This window comes from Gavialis gangeticus, unplaced genomic scaffold, assembly GCF_001723915.1.
Source record: "Gavialis gangeticus isolate Ggan-Ray unplaced genomic scaffold, GavGan_comp1, whole genome shotgun sequence".
NCBI lineage: Eukaryota > Metazoa > Chordata > Crocodylia > Gavialidae > Gavialis > Gavialis gangeticus.
In genome coordinates, this window is record NW_017729022.1 from 150,688,277 (window position 1) to 150,715,456 (window position 27,180).

Genomic DNA, 27,180 nt, shown 5'->3' on the forward strand with positions numbered 1-27,180 from the left:
GGACTAGACAAAAAGGAGGATTACTTAGGACTCTTGCCCTGGTTAAAATGTATAGATTAAAACCCTGAGGAAACAAAAATAAAAAAAAGTCAACAGGAAATAAAAGTGCTAATAACAAACTTGTGGTGGTTAATATGAGCTGGAAGATGAAATTTCAGTAAATGTGAGACTGAAGAATCATTGTTCACTGACTTAAGTGAAAGTGGCAGACACATTTAAAGATATCATTACTGAAATATCTGTTTTCATCAATTGCACATTTCTTGATACTGCCGGAGGTAAGGTAGCAGGGCATATGAGAGGTGGGCAGCAGGAATGAAAACATAATGCTGCACACACCCCTGCAGTGCTCCTATCTACATGATACCTGCTAAAGTCTAATGTTGGTTTGTAAGTTTATCATGCCAGTTTGGGTTGATCTGCTGGGTTTTGAATAACTTCTCCGCTAAGACTCAAATTGCTCTCAAATGTATTTCAGTTCAGGTTATTACTGACTAATAAAAAGCAAAGATTATTCAAAACTAGCAGTACACAAAATGTACTACAAAAATTCCAAGACTTCTGAAATACAGTTTGCAAAGAGACTAACTCTCATTTCTATATTTTCAGGAGCATGCCGACTACATCCAAATGCATCTTCTCACACGCCGTGGCTAGAAACAAGTAAAACTAGAGACGGGGATGAGAGTGTGCTTCCCATCCTTCCAGATCATTACAGAAAATGCCAACAGCCTCACACTGCTAGCACACCACTGGTTCCACCAGAAAACTCCCTGATCTAAGCCTTTGTTGTCCCACAGCTGCAGGGAGGATTTGGACGATCATCAACAGAAAGACCTGTTAGCATGACAGTGTTCTGAACAAGCATCCCCTTGAAGTCATCTGAGAAAATGGATTTTGAATGTTGAATAGACTCTGGTACCATTTGCGTTTTACTGGATGTCACACCAGTCATGGCCATGCAGCATGTGTCCAGGGGGCCTCCCTGGGACTACACAGGCAGTGTGAACCGTCTCATAGCTGCCACACAGGAAACAGGCTCAGAGTCCCATCTTGCTATGCTGCCCTGCTGGTAGGAGCAGTAGGAGGAGTGGTAGCCAAGCAAAAGCCTGAGGGCCACAGGCTAACCCCTAGCGTGCCAGATGAACACTGCAGGCCACCAGTTGGATAGCCCTGCATTACATCTTCCACCCTTCTAATCTCTCCCTCCCCTTTCTGCCTGCTCTTCACTCTTTCTACCTCTCTTTCCCTACCCTTCCTACCATATGGTTCTATCACTGCTGAATTATATATCCAAAGTTAGACTACAGTCTCTTCAGAATGAGGCCTACTTCTTCAATTTGTCTTGTACATTTTAAATAATGCTAATAATCCTCCCCCACCCCCAGCTCTGAAGGGAGTTTTTGTACGCTACACACACAAAACCCACCAACAAGAGCATGGAGGGAAGTAGTATTTCACATGGTAGTAGTTTCCATTACATTCCTCCATTTCTGTCTCACTGCATAAGAACCTGGAAAAAGAAAGGACAAGAGAGCTGTGTCCTAAATAATAATTCTGATTTTGTCACAAAGTGAGGTGTAACGTGGAGGTGGAACACTCTTCTTACTGGAGGATGCAACAGATCTTGTATTCTCCCAACTTTCTCTGAAAAACCTTCCTCACTGGCCCTGGGGCCACAGGAAATCTTTATTACTTCTGCTGCATATATCTTGTATCTGATCTGAATACACTTTCAGCACTTTGAAGAACTAGTTTTCTTTCTTTAAATCAAGCAGTGTAGGCACAGGCAAAATAAGACTGAAAAGGTTTGCCTCTTAGCTTTCAACCATAGTTTCAAGAGTGCACATACCTGTGCTCTCCTGCATGTTATATATGCAAGCTCTGATGCATATTCTTAGTTTGCATGTCATATAGGTAAGCACCCCTGCAAACTGAGGACTGTATGTAGCAAATCAGAAGCTAAGTGCATAAGCATATTTTTGTGGAGGTGCCCTTGCAAATCTTCCTTGTAACCAGTTTAACCTGCCAGTTCAAATGGAACTCTTCAACAGAGAGCAAAATGAGTTCACAGGATCTTTTTCCACTTCTAGCAGTGGTAGCTTAAGGTGGACAAGTAGGAATGATCCGGCCTTATTCCCTGCACAAACCTGTCCTTGACTGCAGTTCTATTTTGTTAAACAGATGAGAAAAAGGTACTATTATAGCCTCTGCAACATAACCTCTCTACAGGTTTAAACTGTTGCTTAAGTATTGCTGCAAGATGGTCTCAGAGGAGATTCACTTGTTCTGCAAACCTGTTTGCTCCTTCCCCAAGCATCTTCATACTATACCAACCTTCAGGGGATCCTCTCAAGGAATGGGAGCTGTTGACAATTCTGACACTTAAGGGCTCTATTATGACATACTGAGCACTGGTACTACACAGTAGTGCAGGATTGCTTTGTAGCTTATAGAAGAAAATATAATTGTCCCCTCACCTGGGAATTGCACTGATTCTTTGACTCTGTGTCCATGGCAAAGAGCTTCTCAATTACTTCTATTTTAAGATCTTCATCTAAGGAACTGTAATAGTCTCCTGGGCTGCTTGGCTGCACAGGAATAAAAAAAGAAACCTGTGAGAAAAAGTTAGGTGACCTGTGCATTTGATGTGATGTAGAGTCATGCCGTACAAAAATGAATGTTGGCTCTAACAGGTAACTAGCAAGTTGGGGCCTGTTGTGTTCTCACATCTCTAAACACACCCTTCTCCAACAGAAAATTAGTTTCTTCATGAAGAAATGGTGAAAACATTTACAGTAAATAACTAGTAAAAGCAGTCAACAATTTGAATAGGAAGTGCCCAGGGTAGAAAGGCCCAGAATGTAAACCTAAATTTAAGCATGGTTCCTGTTTTGTCTTTTTGTTAAGGCTCCAGCTCCAGTTTTTATCAGCCTGAGTTAATGGGGCATCACCTCATAATGGCCTGCTATACTAGTGCTTTCCAGTTTTGGGGAGGAATTGTGCCTTTTAATTAAACTAAGTACCACCTGTCACAGAACTGTGCACAGTCCAGTTTTGACTAAATGAAGCTGGTGTGTTAGACAAGCAAATTGGTGGAAGGTATCAGACATTCAGTGAAACCCAGCACAGAAGCTTGTGTTTTTTTTCCATAAGGACAGAAAATCCATGTTGTTAGCTTTGAAAGCCCAAACTAACAAAACTAATAGGTCTATCTGTGTTTGGAAATCATGAACAAAGGCTACACCTTTTAACTAATGTACAAAAGAAGATAGGTGGTGATGTTCTGGGGTTTTTGATAGTAGCTAAACCATGTAAAACAACACTTACATAGGCTGGCAGCAGCTATTAGTGTTATCATGTTCTAGCAGCTGTTTGTAATGACAGAAAACTAGTGAGGGTGGCTGGAAGAATTCAAAGTGAAATTTTAGTGTCCTGTTTAATATATCGTCTACTGTTCTTAAGATGTATACAATATAATCTTAAGATGTATGCATATAAAGGTGCCTTATTCATTTCCTAATCAATAACAGGCTTATTTTATACATTTATATGTAATGCAGTGTAAAAAACATTCAACTCTATGTATTTATTTGCACTGCAGCTTGAAGATAAATATTTAACTCTTTGTTTAAATGCTTTTCTTACCGTGGAACAGCTGCTGTTGCTACTTGCGCTTGGAGTACTGCTGCCAGGAGCAACCTGTGGCATTGTAAATGATGGTATGGTCAAATTTTCACTTTGGGAGGCATGACTCTTCACTTCCACTGGCCACTGTTTGTTTGGAGTCAAAACTGCCTTGTTGTAGGTAGAGGTTTCCTCAAATGTTTGTGGCCCTGCATAGACATTAACAAGTTTAACACTTCTTTCAGGGTAGCAATTCTGCAATGACAGAGTTGCAGCTGTACCTGCTGCAGGGATATCAAGGCTATACATATTTAAGGTTTTGGTGTGAATTAAGAAAAACAAATAAGCCTGATTCTGACTTTACTCTTAGAAATTTTAGACTGGTATGAATCCCTGACTCTATTCGTGTCACTCCCAATTTAAGCACAAAAAGGAGCAGGATCCAACCCATTCTATTTCCTGTTCTTTTTGGCAAGTGCCATGTGGCTATTTTTATTGTGCCCCAATTGACTGTACAATACTAACCAAAATCCAAAGAAATGATGGCATCGCCTGGGGTTGGTGCCAACTGAGCAAGTTCCTCTGGTTCTTCCTTCAGTTTGGTGAACAGGAAGTCACTCTTTTCGGTCAGTGGGACCCCATTATCAAAAATAGCATTCATTGTCAGTAGGTGCGGTTTAAAAAGAGATTCTGTCTGGTCCATTGAGAACACAATATCATTCTTCTCAATTTCACTAACAAAGTAATTACATGAGTTAGGCATTTTGCAATCAAACAAAATCAGTGTAGAAAGAGACACACTGTTACAAGTCGAAAGGTAAAGCCCCAAAATTCCACCTGAGATACCCAGGCATGGTTCTAGAGCTGCCAGCCCCCCTTAACGTCATGAAATGAGGGGACTGTTCTGTATTTCTGGGGAAAAAAGTTGTTCTGGTTTTACAGCTTCTGTAGTTAGGTAGTAGTGTTGTTGTGACCCACTATAGTTTTAAATGAGTAAAGACTACAGCTTTTGGCTTAGTCTGTCATTACAATATTTGATTTTTTTTACCAAGCAAAGCTTATTCTATAATCCTGATTTTGCTAAGGAAAACTGTTTCTTTCTCATGAGATGAGAAATGAGGACAAAAGCTAGTCTTAACCCCTTTGGCACAATAATAGCAAAAGAGCAAATATTGGCAGATTTGTTTTTACAGTAAAATTTTTTTCATGGACATTTATATTCTGTCCTACTGACAAAATAAAAGCCTTAGGTGCCTATATTTAAATACATTTTATATGAATGGGCATGCTGTTTCTTAACCAATGTCAGTGATACTTGTATGTTGTTTGGTAGAATTGGTCCCTACAAAAATTCAGCCAGCTGCCACAATAGCATAAAAGTTCTCAAGAGCTATGGATTCTGAGGAAGGGTACTGTGCTTCCTGAAAGCTTGCCATGTCTACAGTTGGTCCAATAAAAGATATCGTCCAGAAGAATTCTTGCCTGTGGATTCAGTGCAACTTACCTCAGTACATAGTTGACACAGACAATACACTGAGGCTGTAGATTGCGGGAATTGTAAATGACAGTTCCTTGGGTCTCCAGCCATACATATCCACCATGTTTTGCAAGCATACGATACTGGCCAGTTACTACTTGACCTTTTGCACACACTGGCAAAGGAGGAAAAAACCCCATAAATAATGTAGCAGTATTTATAAGAAAGTAATATATTAATGCAACACAGTTTTAAACCAGTAAAATTGCTTTTGAGTTTGTCATGTACAACAATAGCAATGGAGTTAGCCATTTTAAGTCTGATTTTTTTTTTTTTTTCCTTGAACAAATGTAGAAAGCTTTTCAAAAGGAGCCATGGATTCTGGGTCATCCCTTGAGACACCTGAAATCTGATATTTGGAGATGGTGAGCACTAAAATGGGAACGCATGAACAGCAGGTCCTACATGTCTAAATGGCCCTTGCCATATGAGATACTTAGTACATGTTAAATCTCTGTGGTATTAAAGTTAGAACATGTTCTGAGCAGTCAGACACTAATGTTTACTACGATCTCCAATATGCACAGCTCTCTAATTGTCAGACCCAGAACCAGCACTGCATGGGAGTCTCGAACTGGCTTCATTCTTGAATGGGTGGTGCTGGGGCCAACAATCAGCTGACTGTCCATCTCAGCCCAAGGACTCCCTGGGGCTCTGGACACCCAGCTTTACATGTGATCCTGAAAGAATCTTACAAGTGAAAGACCCAGAATCCATCCTCCTGACATTGTGGCTTTCCACTCTTTCCATCTGCCAGTTCTATTTTTATTTAGATTGCTTTGAATATAGGAGCCTAACCTTAAGTTCACATTTAAAAAAAGAAAATCTTGGCTTAAATGAACATTTTTCCTTTCCTGGTGTCCTGGAATCATGAGTATATGACATCAATATTCCAAATGGGTTTTGTTATCAATGGGTGCATGTACATGAGACATTTACTGTGCAGTTGATTAATTAGCTATGCAGTAAACATCTCAACATCTACACACGTGCCCCTATTAAGCTGAAGTAAACTAATCTGCTCTGCAGCAGGATAGCACCTATATTTACAAGTGCTATCCTACTGCAGAGTAAAAAGCTCCACAGTAGCACATGTGCAGTAGAGGCTGCCCAGCTGGCTGGGGTATGGGTGCTTCAGTGCGGGGACTGCCTGCTGGCTTGTCCTACACTGAAGTTCCCTCATGCCCCATGCCAGCCCCTCCACAGCATATTGAGTTTGAAGCTGGTGGGTTGACCCGTGGGGCCCACTGCCAGCTAGGGCTGCTCCGCCTGGGCTTTGTGTGTTGTGGCTGAATAAACTGTGGAGCTTATTGCTCCAGAGTTAATTGCTCCCAGGCACATGTTCAAATGGCACACCTGGGAGCAATATGCTCCGCAGTTTATTCAGGCACTGTAATTGCATGTGTAGACACACCCAAAGAAAACAACATATGATATGGTGTTGCTTTAAAACCAGTGTCATTATAGTAGCATGAAGCTGGGGGGAGTGGAGGACAAAAAAAACTTTCTAAAAAGCAGTTAAAGTGAGATGGTGAAGAATTATCAATGGTGGTTTTTTGTTTCATACAGAAAATGGAGAGTTCAACTATTCTGCTTTCCTGGCTGCTTGAACTGTACAATTGTTATTCCTCTATAATAGTACTTCTTTGCCTACTAGTTTCAAGCAAAGAATAAAAGTCAAGTAATACTAACAGGACAATGTAATACTTTCATTCAACAGCTGGAATTACAGAAAACAATTAATCTTTGCATAGCAGCACACTACTCAAAAGGTGTTGTTCAGGTTTACAGTTTCATGTTTAACAGATTAAATCCCAAAATGAGACATATAGTTGGAGGTGCATAAGATGTTTCAGTGTAGAGTCCTTGACAGCTGAAAAGCTAAGGTTTTAGGAAGCTCTTTTTGATATCAAACTTCTTTTCCTCAAAACAGCTAATATGAACTCTCTGTCTCGCACTCTCTCATTTAAGTGAAACGGTGTTTTCATCCTAATTGGCAGCTGTTTCTATGTTAATGCAATACTGGGGCCTGAGTGCGTTCCTCATATTTGCAATAAATGAGTGCTTACCCAAGTCAGTCACTGAAACCAGCAGTGCTGCTAAGTGCTCTCCTGTGGGAGTTTACACAATCAAGCCCTTAATGAACATTCTGGCAAATTTCCCCTTTAAGTTTCTTTTACTGGAACAACACTCCTGCTATTGAACTAGGTCATTAAAAGTAGCATCACTTTATGGTAACTTGACCACAGGAACAGTCATTTAATTATTCAATCTCTTCACAGGTACGTTGCCTGTGTACTGGACCATTGTGGAAGCTACTAAAATAAGCGGAAGTTCTAACTGCATATAAACCATGGAGCTGGCCACTTTAATTTTGTGGGGGAAAAATCAGGGTAATTTCTACACTATTTATTCTCCTCTCTTTGAAGTTTCTTTCCAAAATGTATTTCACCATCCTTTATTCAACTTAGACTTTTTTATTCAGATAAAATACAAGATTATCATTTTTTATTAAATACTTGTATGAAACAAAATCAAAAGGCTTTTATTTCAGTGTGTTTTAGTGACTGTGTTCTGTTGTGCTGTGAAACATAATTATGTGGTTTCCTAATCATCAGCTCACCAGTAAGAGTCATAATAAGGCGCCTGTTACATTACAGAAAAGCTTTCTACTATCTTAATCTTATTTTTGTTTTCAAAGCACATTGTGTTCTGATACAACAAAGCATGGCAGAACCCCTTTCTTGGAGTAACACTATAAATTACTAATGCACTTGTGAATGCTGTCTTTCAGTGACCTGTGCATGTTAAGTCTCAGACTTCCAAGTTGTTAGGAAGTTAAAATGTTTTACACACTTCTATTTTATATGTGTATTACCAGAATTTTCACACTTTATGGCATTGGAAGAAGGAATTATATCATCATATTTAGTCACCCACAGATATCTCTTTATGCTCAGTTACTTTGTTTTGCTTTTAATTGCTTGTTCATTTTCATTGCTTCCTATTGACATGTCCCAGATGGCCAGATCCAGCTCCCATTGAAATCAGTGGCAAAGATCCTACTGGATTTAATGGGAACAGGAACAGACCCTAAATGGAAACAGTTATAGAATATTTATTGTTTAGTTGGAAAGTATAGCTCTGCAGTGAAGCCTCTGTGCACATTTATGTAGTATGACAAAGATTTTCATCTCCTCCTCACGCAATTTGTAAAGATTGGGTATGCTAACCACTGCCAAATTAAATTCTAACCTTGCATTTGATGACAACCAGTTAAGGCTTTCATACTGTATAAAAGCTATACTTGCAGCCAAGAATTTGAACAGTACTATAGTTTATTTCAGCAAAGGGTTGTTACCTCATCTCAAAACAGCATTACATTATTGTGAATCTGCAACAAGTGTGGTGAGTGTTATTCACTGACCAATACATTCAAGGAACAGTTGTGTGTCTATCTGAAAGTCTCATTTTATCTGTCTGTTCAGCCTTCAAATTTTTCCTTCCCTATCACCCATTCACTTGGCTTTTGTGTGCAATGGCAGATTACCTTATGAAAAAGAAATCCTGTTGTTGAACTTGATTATTTTTCCTTGTAACACTAAATTGCTGGCACTGATGTATTCATAATCAACATATATATTGTAGTGTAGAATATGTTTACTTTAGATGAAATATTTTGGCTAAATAAAAGATGACTATTTAATATATTTAGTATGGAGTATTATTTTCCTCTGCATTTTGAATTGTTTGTGCCTATGCTTTGGGAAGGATTTTGTTAATCAGAGATTACTATGGCTGAGTTTTCTCAGTAAGTAAAATTACTTGAAGTGTGTGAACCTTTTGTATTTATAAAATTCCGAATTAATACTATCCATATTAAGTCTATTATGCTATTAGTGTTTAGTTACTCAAGGTGTATGAAGTCACAGAACACAACTTCTGTATATTGGCTCAGGCTCTCAAATAGTTTCTTTGTTCAACTAGGCCAGTGATTCCCAACCAGGGTGCTGTGGCACTCTGAGGTGCCATGACAGCTTTGAAGGGTGTCGCAGGGAAAAAGGAGATAAACAAGATAAATGCAGGTTCTTCTCTGTTAGCCACTCCTCCTGTTTCCCTGCCAGTTGCTCCCCCTGTTAATTGGCCCCTCTTTAAGCAGGTAAGCACTATAATATATAATTTTGTTTTTGAAATGGGGTGCCACTCAATTCACAAAAGTTATGGAGGGGTGCCTCAAGTCCAAAAAGGTTTGAGAACCACTGAACTGAAACTTGCTGGTGCCCTGATGGCTAATCAACCCTGGTTTGATATGTGCCATTCTTCTTCTTCCTTCTGTGTGCTCCATAATGGCTAGGGACAGACATTCAAAAAGCCTGAGCCTGAATTGATTCAATATTTGCAGGTTAGTCTAACCTGGCTAAGCTAAATCAGTTTGTAACCGGACTGACATCCTAGAAATGCAGGCACATGCCTGCAGTGGCTCAGGCTAGAAAATGGGGGGGTGCTAGGGCAGCAGTCCCTTCACTTCTATAGGGCTGATCTGAGGGGGGGCAAGGCCAGGCCCCAGTAGGATGCTCTGATTATTCTCCCCTCTCCTAAGCAGCCCAGCAGGGAATGTTTATCACCCCTAACTCAGTGTTTATCAACCCATTAAGAAAACAAAGTGTCTCTCCATTAACTAAGGGAGCTCTTCTTAAACAGCTCTTCCGAGGAAGGACATTAAGCTACCTGTTGATTAGCTCCAAAGAAACTGTCTGGCTGTTGTCTCTCACAGCACAGACTATAGCCAGACTATAGCCAGTGGTCTGCAAGCTAATGCTGAGGTGTCTGTGTAAGGTGGGGGGGGGCACAATCCCTGCTTAGCAGGGAAAAGCCAGGCAGATGCTCTGTGCCTGAAAGTCTCTGCTGGAGCTCTGGCTGGGGAGCAGAGGGGAGGAGCCAGCCCTGCTGTGGAGCAGAGAGCCCCGCCCAGCCCAGAGAGCATGTCTGGATGCTAGGAGTGTCTGGTTTATCTTAAACCATTCAAGGGGTCTGAGAAAAACATTACATAAACTGGTTTGACCCAAAGCAGTTAAGTATGATACTGCATTCAGCCAGGTTCATCTCAGACCGGTTTCAGACATTTTCAAACTGGTTTATGTACACTGAACATCTGTTCTGTTACAGGTTTAACCTGGTTTCTGATTAAGCTGGTTTATCTATAACATTTTTTCCCTAGCCAATAAGCCTTACTGCCACAGTAGAAGTTCTAGGAAGTAATTTGTCTGACAGTGAGTCTACTAGACCAAATTCTCTCATGATTTAAACTGACACTCTATTGAGGTCAGTGGAGTTGCACTAATTTACATGTCTAGAGCATTTGCCGCCTCCCCTCCCCCACTAGAAAAAGGTAGGTTGCATCCTACCTCCTCGCGCATCTTCAGATGCTGTGAGGTGAGTCTTGGTATTAAAGGGCCTGATCTGTTACCAACATTTGTTACTGACATAATGCCCACTGCTGTGAGCTGCTCTATGTTGTTGTTTCAAGACCACCACTTCTGTTGATCACCCCTCTGAGTATATAATTGATTTCAGTGCATTTCTGAATCGGCGCCAATGTCCAGCAGCAAGGACTCGGAGGCTGAGGTCCTATTTTGAGGGTTTCTATGGGACATGTGCTGGCCCTGTGTATGAGAGAAACCTACTGCTGCAAAGGCAAGAAGCACAGGCTCCATGGCTGCCTAGCCAAGGACGTTAATGGAGCCTCTGCAGACCAAGTTTGACTGAACAGAGCCCTAAATAATTAATTACAAACATGGACTCCTTCCCGCTCTCTCACATTACCAAACAAAGAAGCTGCCAATGCTCATTTTATTTCCTTTCTGGCCTTGTTTCAAAAATAACTGGCCTATGACTGTTATTTTGGTATGTTGATCTATGGGACTTAAAATGACTTAACGCAGCATACCCACTGATTGCTTGTGATGACTCTTAGACAAATATACACAGGTTGCTTGAGCAGAGACAATATCGTTAATTGCTCCTTCCTATAAAAGGCCTAGATTGCTTTGGGGAAAACTAGATTGTAACAAACACCAAGTCAGTTAATGGAAAGCTGTCTGAGAACAAACTGAACTGCTCCTGGAAACACTGATTCATACCAACAATGCTCTGCAACACAGATGACTGTTTTTTCTGCCAAACATTTGGATTCTTATCTCGCTGGGAGTGTTAACGTTTAGCACCTCTAGCTTTGGGGCTGAGGTAAATCCCTGCTTATGGTCATGTAGTTGCCTGCTGTTGTTAATTCATGTGTTCTCACTGCTGCAAGTTAAAACCTACTCTGAAAGGGTCACAAAAAATGGTGATTATCTATTAGTGGATGCCACAACAACCATAATATTGCTGAGCCTTTCCTCAGAAATGCATTTGAGAGACACATAGAAGACCTTCATTATATGCTTATGAAGTTCTTATTCCAACCCACAGTAAGACTGTCAAAAAAGTGTACATTAGTCTGTTGGCTTGTTTTTGGAAGCTAGTGCTGAAGAACACTTTGAACAGGGGAAAGGAAGCTTGAAAATCTGAAGTGCACATAGGATAGAGAAGAAATGTTGTTGTTAATTTATTCTAGAGGTTATTTTTATATTGCAAAGATGGCAATTATTACCTACAACAGAGAACTCCGAAAAACTTATGTAATAGCTTGATTATAACTGTATGTATTTCTGGTCTTTAGTACGCATTTCCTTATGGAAACCGTTAACTTGGATTGAATTTAGTTTTCCAAAATGCATTCATGTGGTTAAATTGCACATGTGATACTCTTTGAAAAATCTCATTATGTCAATTTTTCCCTATATGGTGCCATCAGTTGTAGTATGTTGGACAGTTTCTCTAACACTTGAGTTTGACAGATCCTGTGAACTGCTGTGAAATTGTTATAATAGTGAATGTCTGTTTGGGCTGGATCCAGAAAGGGACTCAAGCATCACATTGCTGAGCATCACAATGCTTTGGCTTCTGGGATGAAATGCACCAATCTGAGTTAAGTGGGAGGGGAGAAGTAGACACCTCAGGACACTAGTTTGTGTGGATTCCACACTGAGCAGGCAGCTGCTGCAACTACTCACCAGAGGAAGCACTAAAGAGAGGAATGTGTCTTAAATCTTGCTCCTTTCTAGGAGTTAGAATTAGGTTGGAATTCACATCCCAAAACCTGCTCCTGGACTTTTAAGTTCAGTCTTTCAGCAACAGAGCTAGGGTTACTCCTTTTTCAAAATGGGAAAGCAGCACCAGGAAAAGGATGGGGGATGGAGTGTTACATGCACCTCTTGTAGTTAATAATTTGGTTGCTGGATCCATAATTTGGATTTTAGATCCTCCTGACCTTAGGGAATTGGAATGCGTCTCTCACCTCCCAAGACAGTGCTTTAGCCACCTGACTGTTAGCTCTCCCTTCTTTTACAGTTACACTATTGTGTAAAAAAAGCAAGATTCACTGGGTCAAAGAGAAGGAACATGGCACTGTTGCTACGTGATTTAGGGTGTTCATCTGGGCAAGAGGAGATCTGGATTGTAAGCCCTACTCTAGGAATGCATTTTACATGAAAGAGTTATGAGATGAAATGACTTAGAACCCACATATGCAAGGAGAACTTACTCATGTGCATTCCAATAGGCATTATCTGAATACTGATTGCCTTCCTTCATTACCCCATTATATTAGGTGCTCTGGAGCGATTTTCACAATCTATCCTAATTGGAATTAATTTAAATAAAACTATTTTCTCTTACCTGCTTGTTTTGGTTGGGAAGAAAAGTGACAGATAAAGGACAACAAGAGAGACATTGAGGAAGACACCTGAATAATAGGCTTTTTCTGTTCTATTAGATAACTTGTCAAAGACGAGACTATTCACTTCTTGCCATGTCACAACTTGACCACTTATTCCTACTTATTGTTTCACAGCTCATACCTGGTGTTTCAGCTTCTCAGATGGACCCTGTGGCACATGTTCATTTAGAGAAACAAAGGCCATGTCTTACAAATAAATACCCTAAAAATGAAGATATTAACAATAATGACAGTGCTATCCATCTCTATGCAAAGGCCAGCAGTAGGCTTCAAAATAGTTTAAAGGGATGCAAAGATCTTTTGCTAGCTATCTGTACAGGGATGAGTTTCATCCTCATAGAATATATGCAGAATAAAAAAGCAGCAACAATGTGCAATTAGTCAAGGTTCAAGTTAGCATGACTTACAGTTCTGATGGCTTTTGGTCATACTTTCTGAGTCCAGGGCATGATAAAACTCATATGCTGAACGGCCCAGCAGTTCTTCTGGGTGGTATCCAATCAATTCAGTAATTCTTGATTAAGGGAAAAGATACTTTTATTAGACACTCCCCAACTCCACAGGCCTATGTATTAAATGCAGCTATTAGTTTAAGTCTTTGGCAAGGACTAGGGGTGTAGATTGTAGCCGTGTTGGTCTAAGGACATAGGCAGACAAGGTTCTTTGGGTGAATCCGATATCTTTTATTAGACCAACTTAAATAGTTGGAAAAAAAATTATTAAGCAAGCTTTCGGGTTCAAAAACCCTTCATCAGGCTAAGGAAGTTTCAGCAGTTGGTGTGTGCTCTTCCTGGATGGAATGAAAACTAAAGACGACAGTGGCTGGGTAGTATGCATACAAGACAGGCAGTCGTTGAAAATGTAGATTGAGGAGTCAATGGGTGAGAGGCAGGCTGGGTGTGGGGGAGAGAAGGGAGATGAATAGTGGAGAAGTACCTGGGAAGTCAGCTGTCAGGCAGGTTATAATGTGTCATAAATCCAATGTCTATATTCAGTCCATGATTTTTAGTATCCAGGAGGTTGACGAAGTGGAGTTCATAGGCTCGTCTCTGGGAAGTGTTTTGTAAGTTTCCTTTGAGGATCAGGACTGAGAGATTGGAGAGAGAGTGGTTTTCTTGTGAGAAATGTGCCCCCACAGGGAATTGGGTATTCCTGTCTTTGATAGATTTCCAGTGTGCATTCATTCTGGTGCACAGTTGTTGTTTGGTCTCTCCTACATATTTTCCATCAGGGCACAAATCATGGACTGAATATAGACATTGGATTTATGGCACATTATAACCTGCCTGACAGCTAACTTCCCAGGTACTTCTCCACTATTCATCCCCCTTTTCTCCCCCACACCCAGCCTGTCTCTCATCCACTGACTCCTCAATCTACATTTTCACTGACTCCCTGTCTTGCATGCAGACCAGCCCAGCCTCTGGCTGCTTTACTTTTCATTCCACCCAGGAAGAGCACACACCAACTGCTGAAACTTCCTTAGCCTGATAAAGGGTTTTTGAACCCCAAAGCTTGCTTAATAATTTTTTTTCAACTACTTAAGTGGTCTAATAAAAGATATCAGATTCACCCAAAGAACCTTGTCTGCCTTTGGCAAGGGACAGACATTCAAAAAGCCTGAGCCTGAACTGATTCAATCTTTGCAGGTTAGTCTAACCTGGCTAGGCTAAATCAGTTTGTAGCAGACAGACATCCCAGAAATGCAGGCATATCGCTGCAGTGGCTCAGACTAGAAACTGGGGGGAGCAAGAGTAGCCCTCCCTTCCTTTCCACAGGGCTGATCTGAGCGGAGGCGTCTCCAGACCTCCTGAGCAGCCCAGCAGGGAATGTTTATCACCCCTAATTCAGTGTTTATCAGCCCATTAAAAAATACAATGGAGGAATACTAACAGCTATCTGTAGATTCTGCCTCTGTCCCATATGCCACAGCTCTGAGGTGGCCAGTATAAGGTCTGCAAGCTAATGCTGAGAGGTGTCTGTGAGGGGAGGTGGGGAGTAGAAGCCTGGCAGAATCCTGCAGGAGCTGCAGCCAAGGAGCAGAGGCGAGGGGCCAGCCCTGCTGTGGAGCACAGCGCCCAGCCCAGCCCAGCCCAGAGAGCATGCCAGGATGCTGGGAGAGTCTGATTTAATTTAAACCAGTAAGGGGTCTGGAACAGACATTGCATAAACCAGTTTGACCCAAATCAGTTATGTCTGATAGTACATTCAACCAAGTTTATCTCAAACTGGTTTCAGCCATTTTCAAACTGGTTTATGTGCACTAAACATCTGTTCTGTTAGAGGTTTAAACCAGTTTCTGATCACTTAAACTGGTTTACGTGTAATGTCTGTCCCTAGCTTTTGTGGCAAGTGGACAGAAACACGGTGTCAAAGATTACAAGCCATACTGCCTTTGGAACATAATGGGAGCAATCTAGGATTCTTAATAATGCTCCCTTGTTACCATGCTTATTTTTCCACACAAGTCTTAATTATTTTAATTCTAAACCACAGGCATTAAAACACCTTAATTTTTTTTTCCTCCAGTAGCTTAATATTAGTTGTCAATGGAAAAATCACTGATTGCAAGTTCGCAATGTTATCAACAGTTAAAGATGGCCCTGATCCTGCACTCTCGGCACACCCCACCCACTTCAAGGAAAGATAGGTACGTGCAAGAAATAAAGAGCTTTATCTGGCTTGCCCATTTCCTTTTCTGCCTACATATAATCCATATGGCTTTGGCTTTAAAACTGAAATGCATCAATGTATTAGCTCATTGCTTTTGGAATTTAATTTATCTAAACAAAATAAAAGTAAACAAATCCAACGTGAGATAACAATATTTAAAAAACAAAATCAGCTGCTCTGCTTCTGCCATGGTATTTCTCAACAAAAATTCCAGAAATATTTTAGCACTTGGGGAGTTACTTGGGGGAGTAATGAGTAATCCACAAACTAAGTAGGATTTACACAAACAGAAGGAATTAGGAGAATTTTTTAGATGAATAATAATATTTAAAAAGCCTTCAAAATAAGTACGCAAGCACATTATAATAATGATTTGCTGGATATAATTTTATTCTAAATGAACAAGTTTTCTAAAATTCAATGTATAATGCATGCAACAATCTCATGAAAACATTAAAAAATGTTCAGGAAACCTAAAATAGATTTCAGTTAGTGAGAAAACGCTATACTGAACAGTAAGGTTGTCACACCTACAGGAAAGATTCTAAGAAGCTATTACTGGATTTTTTTTTGTGTTACCTATAATACCCTTGGGTGACAACTTCTATTCTTTAAACACACTGCGGTAAAATAGGGAAACTAACACAACAACAAAAAACAATTGGCTAACCCCTAGGTTGAAATAAACCGTACAAACCCAGGAAATGCGGACTTAAAATGATTGGTCGGCTTCTCCTGGCATCCAGCACATAAATGCCATTTTCATTAATCTGAACAAATCTATTCTATAAACCCCAGGATGGGGTGGGTCATCTTTTCAATTACTTCTGAGCAGAAAAGATGACCTGGACAGTGCAGATGCCAGGGCAACTTCCATTAGCTACAGTAGCTTAACAGTAATGCAACACAGTGAAGACTCAAACTCAGAGTTTTGTATACAAAATTTACAAATGCTTAGAAGGGCTTATGGCTAGCCTGACTGTTTTCTCAATGCTCAAATGGTTCAATGCCACTAAAATGGATGCATATAAATAAGCAAAAGCCAAATTAATATGAATGGTAGCCCTCCCTCCCCCACCTAGGAGAATATATAAAGTGTATGCACTTGTATATGGCTTAATAGCTGACCTGTTGAGCCACAGACTTCAGAAACAAAAACACAGCCCACACCCCTGCAGCTACTTCACCTTGCCCAAGCAACTTCTTTCTGTGCCAGACTCTGGTTACAATGTGAGGAATCTAGAGTCACACTAGTTTAATTGAGATAATGATTTTCTCCATTATGGGAACCCCATAGAACTGGTGCTTCACAGTTTTCGCAGGAACCATGATTAGGCTAGACAGTTTGCAACCTAAGGCGCCCTTTGCTGCAAAAGAGCATTTTATGCATAATTTACATGATTTACATCAGTGGTGGGACAGGATCAGCCACTCATCCCATTCTCTGAAGCTAAAGTAGCCACCGGTGCATTGATTTTGTTTGTTGTAAATAACATTTCTTCAAACATAACAAAGTAACACAAGTTTGATAAACACTCAGTTTTCTATTTACTTCCTCAATAAAGGAATATATACAAGATTACCAACTTCAGACATTAGAAAACCTTTGATAAAGCTGCTAAAAAGTAATAGGAGTGGCTTCAGAATCATGAGATTTCTTTAAAATATACATTTTGGATGCTTTCCTAATTGCCTTCTGCTTTCTGAACCTTTTGATTCACATTCAGGTCAACTACAACAACTAGAAATATACTTGTTCTTTTTAGTGACAGATAAGTTTCTTGTGTAGTCATTTTTTTTTTGAAGCCCTTGCTTTTGAAAATAAAAAAAATACTGTAGGAATCCCAAGAAAATTGTGAAAGTTGGCAACACTGGAAGTAAGTTCTGTAAACAAAGAAAAGAATCAAATCAGTGGAGATGTGCCAATATAACTGGCTACAAAATTTGGCTAAAAGCACTAAATTGAGTAAATAGTCTTTAAAATCTTGATCTGTTGCCCTTCTGATTAGTTAGTGGCAGAAAAATCAACAGACACACCAGGTAAGACTGCAACGCATGACAAGAAGCAGGTTTTTATAATTCAGGGACTTTGGAATGAACCATAAATGGAAATTTAGGATGGAAGGGGAGAGAAATCAACTGAAATAGCAAAGAAATAAATAAAATTTTAAAATCCTGCCCCCCCAAAAAGCCTGAAGGACAGATATTAAGCTCCATTCCTCAGTGATAAATGTGTTATTTTTAACTGAGTAAAGGCATGATAACCAGGATAAGAACCGTCAGTGCTATAACAATACTTAAGTTTGCTTTGCAATTCAAATATGGCATTCTTAACCTCCGTGCCGATTCTGTGGATTTATTCCCCTATCTCCTCTTTCAGTCTGTTCCCAACTTCCTCATTATTAAATTACTGTTCCTGTCATTCCATGGCACAGTACTACCTCTTGTAGCATGATCCTCCTGTGAGGATGTCAGATTTAATTAGATCAAATATAATCTTGGATTTAAGGGTTGTGTCTATGGCAAGGGGCGTGCCAATGTCCTTTACTAGAATCAGCAGAGTGCACAAACACTATATTAAAAAAAAAGCTATTAAGATGCTGAGCATCAGAACTATACTGATGCTGTGAGGAATAAATAATACCGAACAGAGGAAATTCTAAACTCAACCCAAGTAAGAGTGAAATAATATCCAACGATTAAAGTTTTAAAATAGCTACTTCTTTTAAATGGACTAAATCATCTGTGTGACCTTGTTAACTAATCTGTTAATCTGTTAACACTGTGAAGCTTGATTTCACTTCTCCTTAAACACCGTTCAGTATAGCGTGACTGTACTTAATTAAAAAGAGAAGATTTAAACACACAATCTGTTTTTCCCCTACCGAAAAGAAGTAGAATTACATGAAGCATTTCAAGTATACCTGTAAAAAGTACTATATTTACAGCACACCACAGAAACAGTATTTCTACAACTACCGTGGAAGTGACCTTTATTTTATTTAAAGTTCCAGAACCATTTCACACACTTTTGGATCTGATCACTTGCAAGAACTTAAAGCTCACCACAAACTGCAGTCCTTGCAGGAAGGGAAATCGGATTAGCCAATTCCATGCCGCATTATGTGCCACATGCAATGCCAAACGTCCTGCTAGTGCTGCATCATACACATCTCATGTCTCTAAATTTACTGGTGTTTTGTGAAAGAACTTTGCAGGCAGGAAAAACAGTTAAATATCTCTATCCAAAATGTCTGAAATTCCATATTGATTTTTGAGAGACATTCTTGATAACTCTGAATAGCTTTAACAAGAATCTCCTAGTTGTACAGAGTCCCAGATGAACATGTATATGACCATAAATGGTACAGTAGTGAATCAGCCAATTGTAAGGCAGGAAATATGTTTCTGAAAATATGATCAGAGAAGAAAAATAGAACAGGAATATAAATATTTATACATAATGAGATCAATCAATCATTGTAAAAACTGAGTCCTGAATAATAGCCTTACCCTTTGGGTTTGAACTCTGAGCAGAACATCATTTCTCATTCAACTGATGGAGTGATAAAATAGTATAATTTGCTTTAGAGTAGTTTAGGACACTTGCTTTGTGTTTTCAACTAACATTTCTATTACGTTCTCAAAAGGATACATAGCTGCTAATTAAGGGGATAGCGGTAATTCCATTTGAGGAAGATGAGAGTGATTGAAAAGCCATTTTCCCCTTTATCTCTGTTCCATAACATAAGTATTCTTCTGGAATTTTAATTTTGCTGGATTGCCTTCCACATTTTATGAGCTAAATTTTCTCGTGGCTACACGGACTGGGGCAGTTTCTGGACTCTGTTATTCTGCTGTAACTGATATCAGAATCTCTCAAGGCATTAGGGAAAGATACACTAGCCTTGAGGGCAGAATCTGCCTTGTTGCTGATGTTTGAATGTGGTTTTGAGAGCTATTTTACTTTCTGCTGGAGCTCCTATTTTTAGTCATTGTCAAAATATCTTGGACTAGCAGTGGTAGGCAGCCAGCATAAATTATTTTGTGATTATGGTACAAGATGGAATATTGGTGATTTTGTTTCTGTTCTGGCACCTGTTTTCTCTTCCACTGGAATATCATACTCCATGTTTAAGCTTTATTTACCATGTTATTCATAAAGGAAATGCCAGACATAGTAAAAGTACATTTAAAAAATGTCCCAGGACTGCAGTGAGCTCAAATATTGTCCCAAGCTCGTGCCAAAGGCTGCCCTTCACCACCCCTGTTACCCTCATTGCAAATGTGAACCCAGTCAATTAGGCTGGGGATTCACAGCTGACTGGATGTGATACTAGCCACATCACTCCCATAGAAACTGGTGTGCCTTAAGCATGTCAGCTCAATAAACCATCTAGGCTTGACTGGGCTTTAGACCTTTTGATATATGTGTCCTTTGCTACTGGTTTTGCAGCTGTATGACAAGCTGAAACAAATGCTATACTTCATTAAGCTGAACCTATGATGAGAGTATTTTATTTAATTAATAAATGTATTAATTTGAAGTTAATAATGACTTAGAAGCCTCTTTCATTTACTCATTTGCATTCCCAACTAAATTTTAAAACATCTTAACTATATTGACCTATGACAAATTGATTAAAAACCCTTATATAATACTATCTTGCATAATAGAGTTACTTCTGATTTATACCGCCATAACTGAGAGCAGAATAAAGCCATCTGGTTTTTGCCTTATCTTTCAAAACAGATATGATGAAACCCGTTGTGTGTGTGTGTGTGTAACAATTAATATCCACATTGGGACTAACATTATCTGAGGTTTATTTTTCTCCTGGGAAGCCAGAATTATAAATCAAATCTAAGACTTTTATCCTAAACTAGGAAGCTATAGCACAGTTTTCCTCCAAAATTGCTCCAATCTAAAAAGGCAAAACAATCTCTCATCAGGCTTAGTGGTCCCCTTTCCAGCATGAAAAATATGGGTGTAGTCATGTACATGCCAGGAAAACTAATGTAATTTTAGGGTAATGTTGTAGCCGTGATGCCTCAGGAAAAAAGGCAAGAGGCAAGAATTTTTGTGGGCGATGTCTTTTATTAGACTAGCTATACGGTAGGGAGGCATATTGTGCCTGCTTTTTTCCTCAGAGAACTGAAGATTACAGTGGTACCTGAAAGTTCCTTTATGTCCCTCCCAACTATAGAGTTGATCCGATAAAAAAAGATATCCCACACAGGAACCTTTGCCTCTTGCAAATAATTTTATGGGTTTATGAAAATTTGATCCAAATGCAGATAACAATATCATATTTATATTTTGACTTTACTATCAAGGAACATCTACATTGTGATATGTTGATCTATCCATATTTCAAATACCTCCACTTAGAAGGGTCTACTGAGCATCACTTCCTTCATCAAAGCAGTAGAATAATTTTAATGTATATTGACTTTAGTTAAACTAATAACGTTCCCACTTCCCCCTCTTGAAAATCTGCCCCAGTGTAAATGCGTTATACAGCTGCAGTAAATTGTTCCTTGGATTATGAAAGCATCTAGCTGATCAGTACTTCCACACTGTAGCTAAAATAATCCTTCCTCTAAACCACTTATCCAAGATTGATAGGGCAAGAGGGGATTTAAGCTTACCAAAAACAAATGGCTCAATCAGGTATTCAGCAAATACATTTTAAAGTCAGGATCTTAATTTCACATGTTTACAAGTCAACCCTTCATTTTTGTGTCTATAACTCCGCTGAAACTCTTATCAAGACTTTTCTAACAGACACACATCCCTCCCCCCTACTTCTGCCCCCAACACACACAATCTCTCTCTCTTTCTTTCACTGTACAGACATATGTATATCTTTCTGAAAGGACTTTGCAGGATGGCATATCATACCTTCTCATTCCAAGGAGACAAGTTTATCTTATGTCAACCTATCCTATTGTATATGGGGTTTTATGCAACAGCCATCATTGTACCATCGGGGGAGGAGGGGAAACTAACACAAACCAAGATGACTTTTGTCAACAAGCTAGTTTCTGCTCCATGCCCTGAAACTTCAGTAAATTACCTAATGTTTTGTTTTTTAGGTATTTTATCCTTATATTAGGTGTTAATAGGCAAAGTTGTTTTGCCATTGGGAACCAAGACCAAAGGAGTGAGTTTTGTCGAAAGTGGTGAGGCATGCAATTATTTTTAGTTTCACCAGGGATGAATTTCAGTTACAAGCATCTGCTAAGATAGCTTTGTCTCCTGTGCATATATACATATCTCTTAAGCCAGAACATCCATTGTTCTTCTCTAGCACTGTTGTATAGGGTAGTTGAGGTGTTTCTATAGGCTTCCCATACCTAGTGTGTTGAATGCTTCAAAAATAAAGACTTTAAGCTTAACCTGGCATTCAGTGGGGATCTTATGGAGCAAGCAGCATACAGTGGTGATGTGCTCTTGATAGAGGTATTGCTAAGGAAGCAAGTTGCCAAATTCAGTGCCCACTGACAGCTTCTTCAAGGTTTATGCTCTCAAGCCAAGGCATACTGGTTGCAATTATTCAGCCAAGTTATTCAGAACATGTAAGACCAGGTTATCCTTGAAAATGATGGGGCACAGTTTCCTAGCAAGCCACAGAAAATGCTTTTTGTGCCCAGTGCTATGATAAATGTGATAAATTCCAGTGTCAATGAGAGGTCCAAGAGAACTTCTATAGTGTAAGCTATCTTGACAATCTGTGGATAAATGTCCTCAGCTAGAAGAGATATCATAATGTGACAAGCACTTCAAAGTGTTTCTGCCTGCCTACCAGAGTAAGTTCCATCTTGCATGGTGTTAGCTTCAGCCACTGTATCCTCATCCATGTGTTTCTACTTGCCACATACGGAGACAGCTGGGCAATGGTGGTGGTGGTGTTTATGATATGAAGAATACACAGTTGATTGCTGTCTGTCCAGTATTGGTATTTGAATCCGTTATGTCTCAGTATTTATCCCATCAGCTGCAAGTAGATACTGAATTGGACAGGAGAGAGGCCTGAACCAGATGGTACTCCAAAGTTCTGTTGACACAGGAGTGGTTGCCCATTAGCACCCTACAGGTACAGTCCTCAAGAAAATAAATCAGACCATTTCAAGACATTCCCTGTCAAATTTAAAAGGAAGGATGAACTATCCTGTGGTTAATTATGTCAAATGCTATTAAGACAGCTAAACCCATAATCTGTATAGAAGTTTTCCCTTATCCATTGAAAAAGGAAACCATTCTTCACCACCTTCAGCTGTCAAAAACAAATCCTTAGATATGACTCCAAGTACTATTTAAAATGGAAAAAAACCTATGACTATTTTCATAACAGCTAAGTAGTCAATCATGGTACACTTTTTGAGGAAGAGGTACTGAGAACTGATGCTGTAGTGCATGCACACAAAGAGGATAACAGCCAAATGTAATGTCATCTTCAGTGTACTTCAAAAGACCAGTTTTTCTTTAGTTTATGGTTATCTCATTTCAAACTCCAAGAAAAACCTTGCTATAATATGGCTCACTGCTGGTTGTCTTGTGATGCTCTGGTATCATCAGACTGTGATCCAACCATCAACATGTGGCAAAGAAAGACGCTGCTGCATCACCACACCAATATTTTGTGATATTTCTAGTGTCCTGGAAGCTGTGGCTGGTGCTTGAAAAATGAGTTGAACAGACACTTTTATTCAGGCACAAACTAGACAAAGAACAAACGTTTTTGCTTTAGAAACTACCAGAATGCATCTGCCATGGTATTCTCAAAAAACACCAAAATAACAACAAAAATGCACATTCCACTTAAAAACAATTCTGGTTTTAATATTCATCACTCTTAGCGGGCTATTTCCCTTCCTTGGTCTATAAGTCCAAGTGATATTTAAAACTCCAGTGACTTCTCACAGTTAAAGGATAGGGGACAAAATACTTGGGAGAAGGTTATTAAAAGTTCTATCAAGTTGGAACTATAAGTAATGGGCTGCAAGAAACGGCATTGCAAACCAAACTACAAATAAAAAACATACATTCAGAGATTCTTAGGCAAAATCAAATCATTATGTTAATCTGACTTTCTGCCTAGCACAGGCTGTAGGATTTTATACTCTGATTATTTAATCAAATTTTAAAAACTTTACATATCTTTCAAATTCATCCACCCCTGATTTAAATACTTTTGTGAGAGAGGATATGTACAGTGGCCTAATGGCTAACTACTACCCCAGTTAAACTGCATTATTCCAGTTCAAAATTATCTGACCTCAGCTTCCAACCACTGGCCACCTTGTCAGCTAAACTAAATAGCCACCTGCTATTAAAAATCTTTTTTTTGTGCATAAGTTTTTATGGACTGAAATCAAGTCATCCTTTGACTCCCAAATACTCTGAGCAATAGTACTGCCAGAGCTCCTTGTGCCTTGCAGTTTCTCTTAAGGGTAAGCTCACCTAACAGAAAGCTGATTAGTAGTACTGTACCCTAAAACAAGAAAACAACTGATTTGTTAAATGTCTGTTAAACTCCTCCAACAGCCTTCCCACAGGAAAAAAACTCCTTCAGTAATATTAATCCCAGTCTGACAAGCAACAAAGTCTCCCTGGAGACCTGGCTTTTGCCTCATCTGGAAATGGCTCAGTAGGTTTAACAATCTTTCAAACTACAACTGGAATATGCCTCTTCTTCCAGTTTCATTTCAGACTGGATTTATCTTCCTTAAGCTATATCCAGAGAAGCACCTTTAGGTGTTTCCATCCAAGTGGTGTTGTTAATAGCAGGGACTGAGGCAGAGTTTAGGCACCACTCCACCTTATTTCTGGACCACAGTGGAGCATACACTGAAAACAGGCACCTAGGCTTCCATGCCTGGGTTTAGCAGCTAAGTTTAGGTAGCTAGGAAGGTCTGTGGTTCAAAATGTAAGCACCATAGGAATTTAGGTGCCTAATAACCTTGGTGGCCACTGACACAGGGCTTGTCAAACCTTCTCTTTTTTAGACTCAGGTACCCAAAACCTACCTAGTTACTATTTTAGGTGCCTAAAATACTACTCTGGATCTTGCCCTTTGTGACTGTTCACACAAGTGAGAATGTTTGTTTCCCCAGGGACAGGTAGCAGCAACACACCTTCTTGTCTCCAGGGAACACCCATGCCTCTGGCATGGGCGACTGGTGCCTCCAGAGTCTGGGGGGGCACCAGCAGGGCACGACCCTGGGGGGACAGAGGTGGATCCCCCAGGGGCTGGTTGCTGAGCGCACCAGCAGGACAGTGGCGGCAGTGGAAGTGCTGGCACTTCCACCACTGATGTGCCACCAGCGGAGCCAAAATCAGGGGGTGGGGCACAAGCGCTCTCCATGCCCCTCTACCAACTGAAGCGCTCACTGTCAAGGGGGCACTAGCACTCTCAGGGAGGGCACGTGCCCCACCTATACGTCACCTATGCCCTCTGGCATGCAGCAGGTTACCCTGGGTGGAGTAGGGAAGGCCGGAGCCAGCAACTGTGCTGGTCCCAGCAGCCTTACCTGGAGCCCTGGGGGCTTCAGGGAGCTGCAGCTGCAGCACTCCTGCAGCTGAGAGTATGGCTGGCAGCCAGAGCATGGCTCTGGCTGGTCAGGTTCCAGTTTTGGGTAGTGCATGTTGCTGCCACGTGCTTTGCTCTGCTTTTTTTTTGGCATGGATCTCCTGGGGTCAAAGGACACCCCCGCGCTGCAAGGTAAGTGCACAGGGAATGCCTGCATACATATTATATGGCGCAGCAGGTAGGTCTGCGGAGCTACATGCTGCACGTCCACACTCATTTGGACGTGGCTTGTGCGTGTTTTCTCTCTGGTGCTGTATCCCCAGGTTACAGGTTCTGAAGTTTCTGACAGAATCCTTGACTGTTTTTTCTTCTTTTTTAGGTTGTTGATGTGTCAGCTTTTCAGTAAAGTTTACCCACTGCTAGACAGGAACAGCAAGCCACAAGGATTTCCTGAAGAGAAACTGATGCATTCTGTGTGTGAGGTTTCTCACTTCTCCCTTGACCTTGCAGACATTTCACAACTAATAATATATTGTCAACTCAACAGAAGATGGACAACACACACAAGCATAGCCCTCCTCTAAAATGTGTGTAGCCTTGCTAGAGAAACATGTGTCTCTTGAAATATTCTACAGAAAAATCAAGCCAGAAGATGTAGCATGTCACTAAGAGCACCAGCTCTTATCAATTAAGACACTTTAACAAAAGTTGTTTCTGGAAAGCATCTCCTGATATGTAAGGCGGGATCTGAACCTTCAAATCACAGAGTCAATTGTGCCTGTGTTAAAGACAGTGAAAAATTAAAGGGCAAGTATTAACTCCTCCTGGTCTCATTTTTAAGCACCTACAAAATAAGTCTGGTAGACAGGCAGCTTCGTAACGTAGCAAAGACTCTTTTCCCACAGGCCTGAAACTGAAGTGAGTTTATGGCCTTGTAGCTGTGAGGCACGCTGATCCTTATTTTCAGTAGCAAGCAATCGTGTAAATAGGATGGGGCAAGGAGGGCACCTGTCCTGGGTGCTGACTATGAGGAGGTGCTAGAATATCCCTACCAGGAGTTTTTGCCACATCAGGGTAAGCTCTATAGCCTGGCGATAGGAGTGGGCTAAGGCAGTGCCACACCAGTCAGTGTATCTGCAGGAGCGAGGGCAGAGGGCAAATGGAATGAGAAGAATGCCACTCCACTCCCCACAATGAGCTTCCTACACCACTGATAGCAACATCTTATTTTTAATGCTGCTATCGCAACTTTATGTTTTAAATCACATTTTTAAAAGGTCTAGTTAATACACTGGAGTCTTCACATCAAAATCCATTGTAGGGATAATTTTCAAAGATGCTTGATTAAATTTAACCCAAAGACTTTTCCTGTGCATGAGCACTGTGTTTGTGTGTAGCCAATCAGGTTCATGTACAAATGTTTCAAGGTAATTTAAAATGCTTTGAAAAATTAGGTCATTTCATAGTTTCATAGTTTCTAGGGTTGGAAGGGACCTGAGTAGATCATCTAGTCCGACCCCCTGCCATGGCAGGAAAAGGTATGGGGGTCAAACGACCCCAGCAAGGTGATTATCTAGCCTCCTCTTAAAGACCCCCAGGGTAGGAGCCAGCACCACTTCTCCTGGAAGTTGGTTCCAGATCCTAGCCACCCTGACCATGAAGTAGCACTTCCTGATGTCTAGCCTAAATCTACCCTCTGGCAGCTTGTGACCATTATTCCTGGTCACTCCTGGCAGTGCTTGGGGGAACAGGGACTTCCCCAATGCCTGCTGGTCCCCCCCGACTAGTTTTTAAATGGCCACTAGATCCCCCTTCAGCCTACTTTTGTGGAGGCTGAACAGGTTCAGGTCCCTTAGCGTCTCATTCTAGGGCCTGTCCTGCTGACCCCAATCATGCGAGTGGCCCTCCTCTGGACCCTCTCCATGTCGTCCACATCCCTCTTGAAGTGCAGTGCCCACAGCTGGACACAG

General features: G+C 40.5%; 1 protein-coding gene across 1 annotated transcript in view; it reads right to left on the reverse strand.

Moving 5' to 3' along the window:
- The window catches only part of EPAS1 (endothelial PAS domain protein 1), a 75,566-nt gene that overhangs the window by 10,710 nt on the left and 37,676 nt on the right, over positions 1-27,180 (reverse strand). The window contains exons 7-11 of the mRNA XM_019515892.1: positions 13,409-13,515; positions 5,132-5,279; positions 4,153-4,361; positions 3,649-3,836; positions 2,454-2,591 (exon numbers count right to left, since the gene is read on the reverse strand). Coding sequence (XP_019371437.1) covers positions 2,454-2,591; positions 3,649-3,836; positions 4,153-4,361; positions 5,132-5,279; positions 13,409-13,515 — 790 coding nt within the window. The remainder of the gene's footprint in view (positions 1-2,453; positions 2,592-3,648; positions 3,837-4,152; positions 4,362-5,131; positions 5,280-13,408; positions 13,516-27,180) is intronic.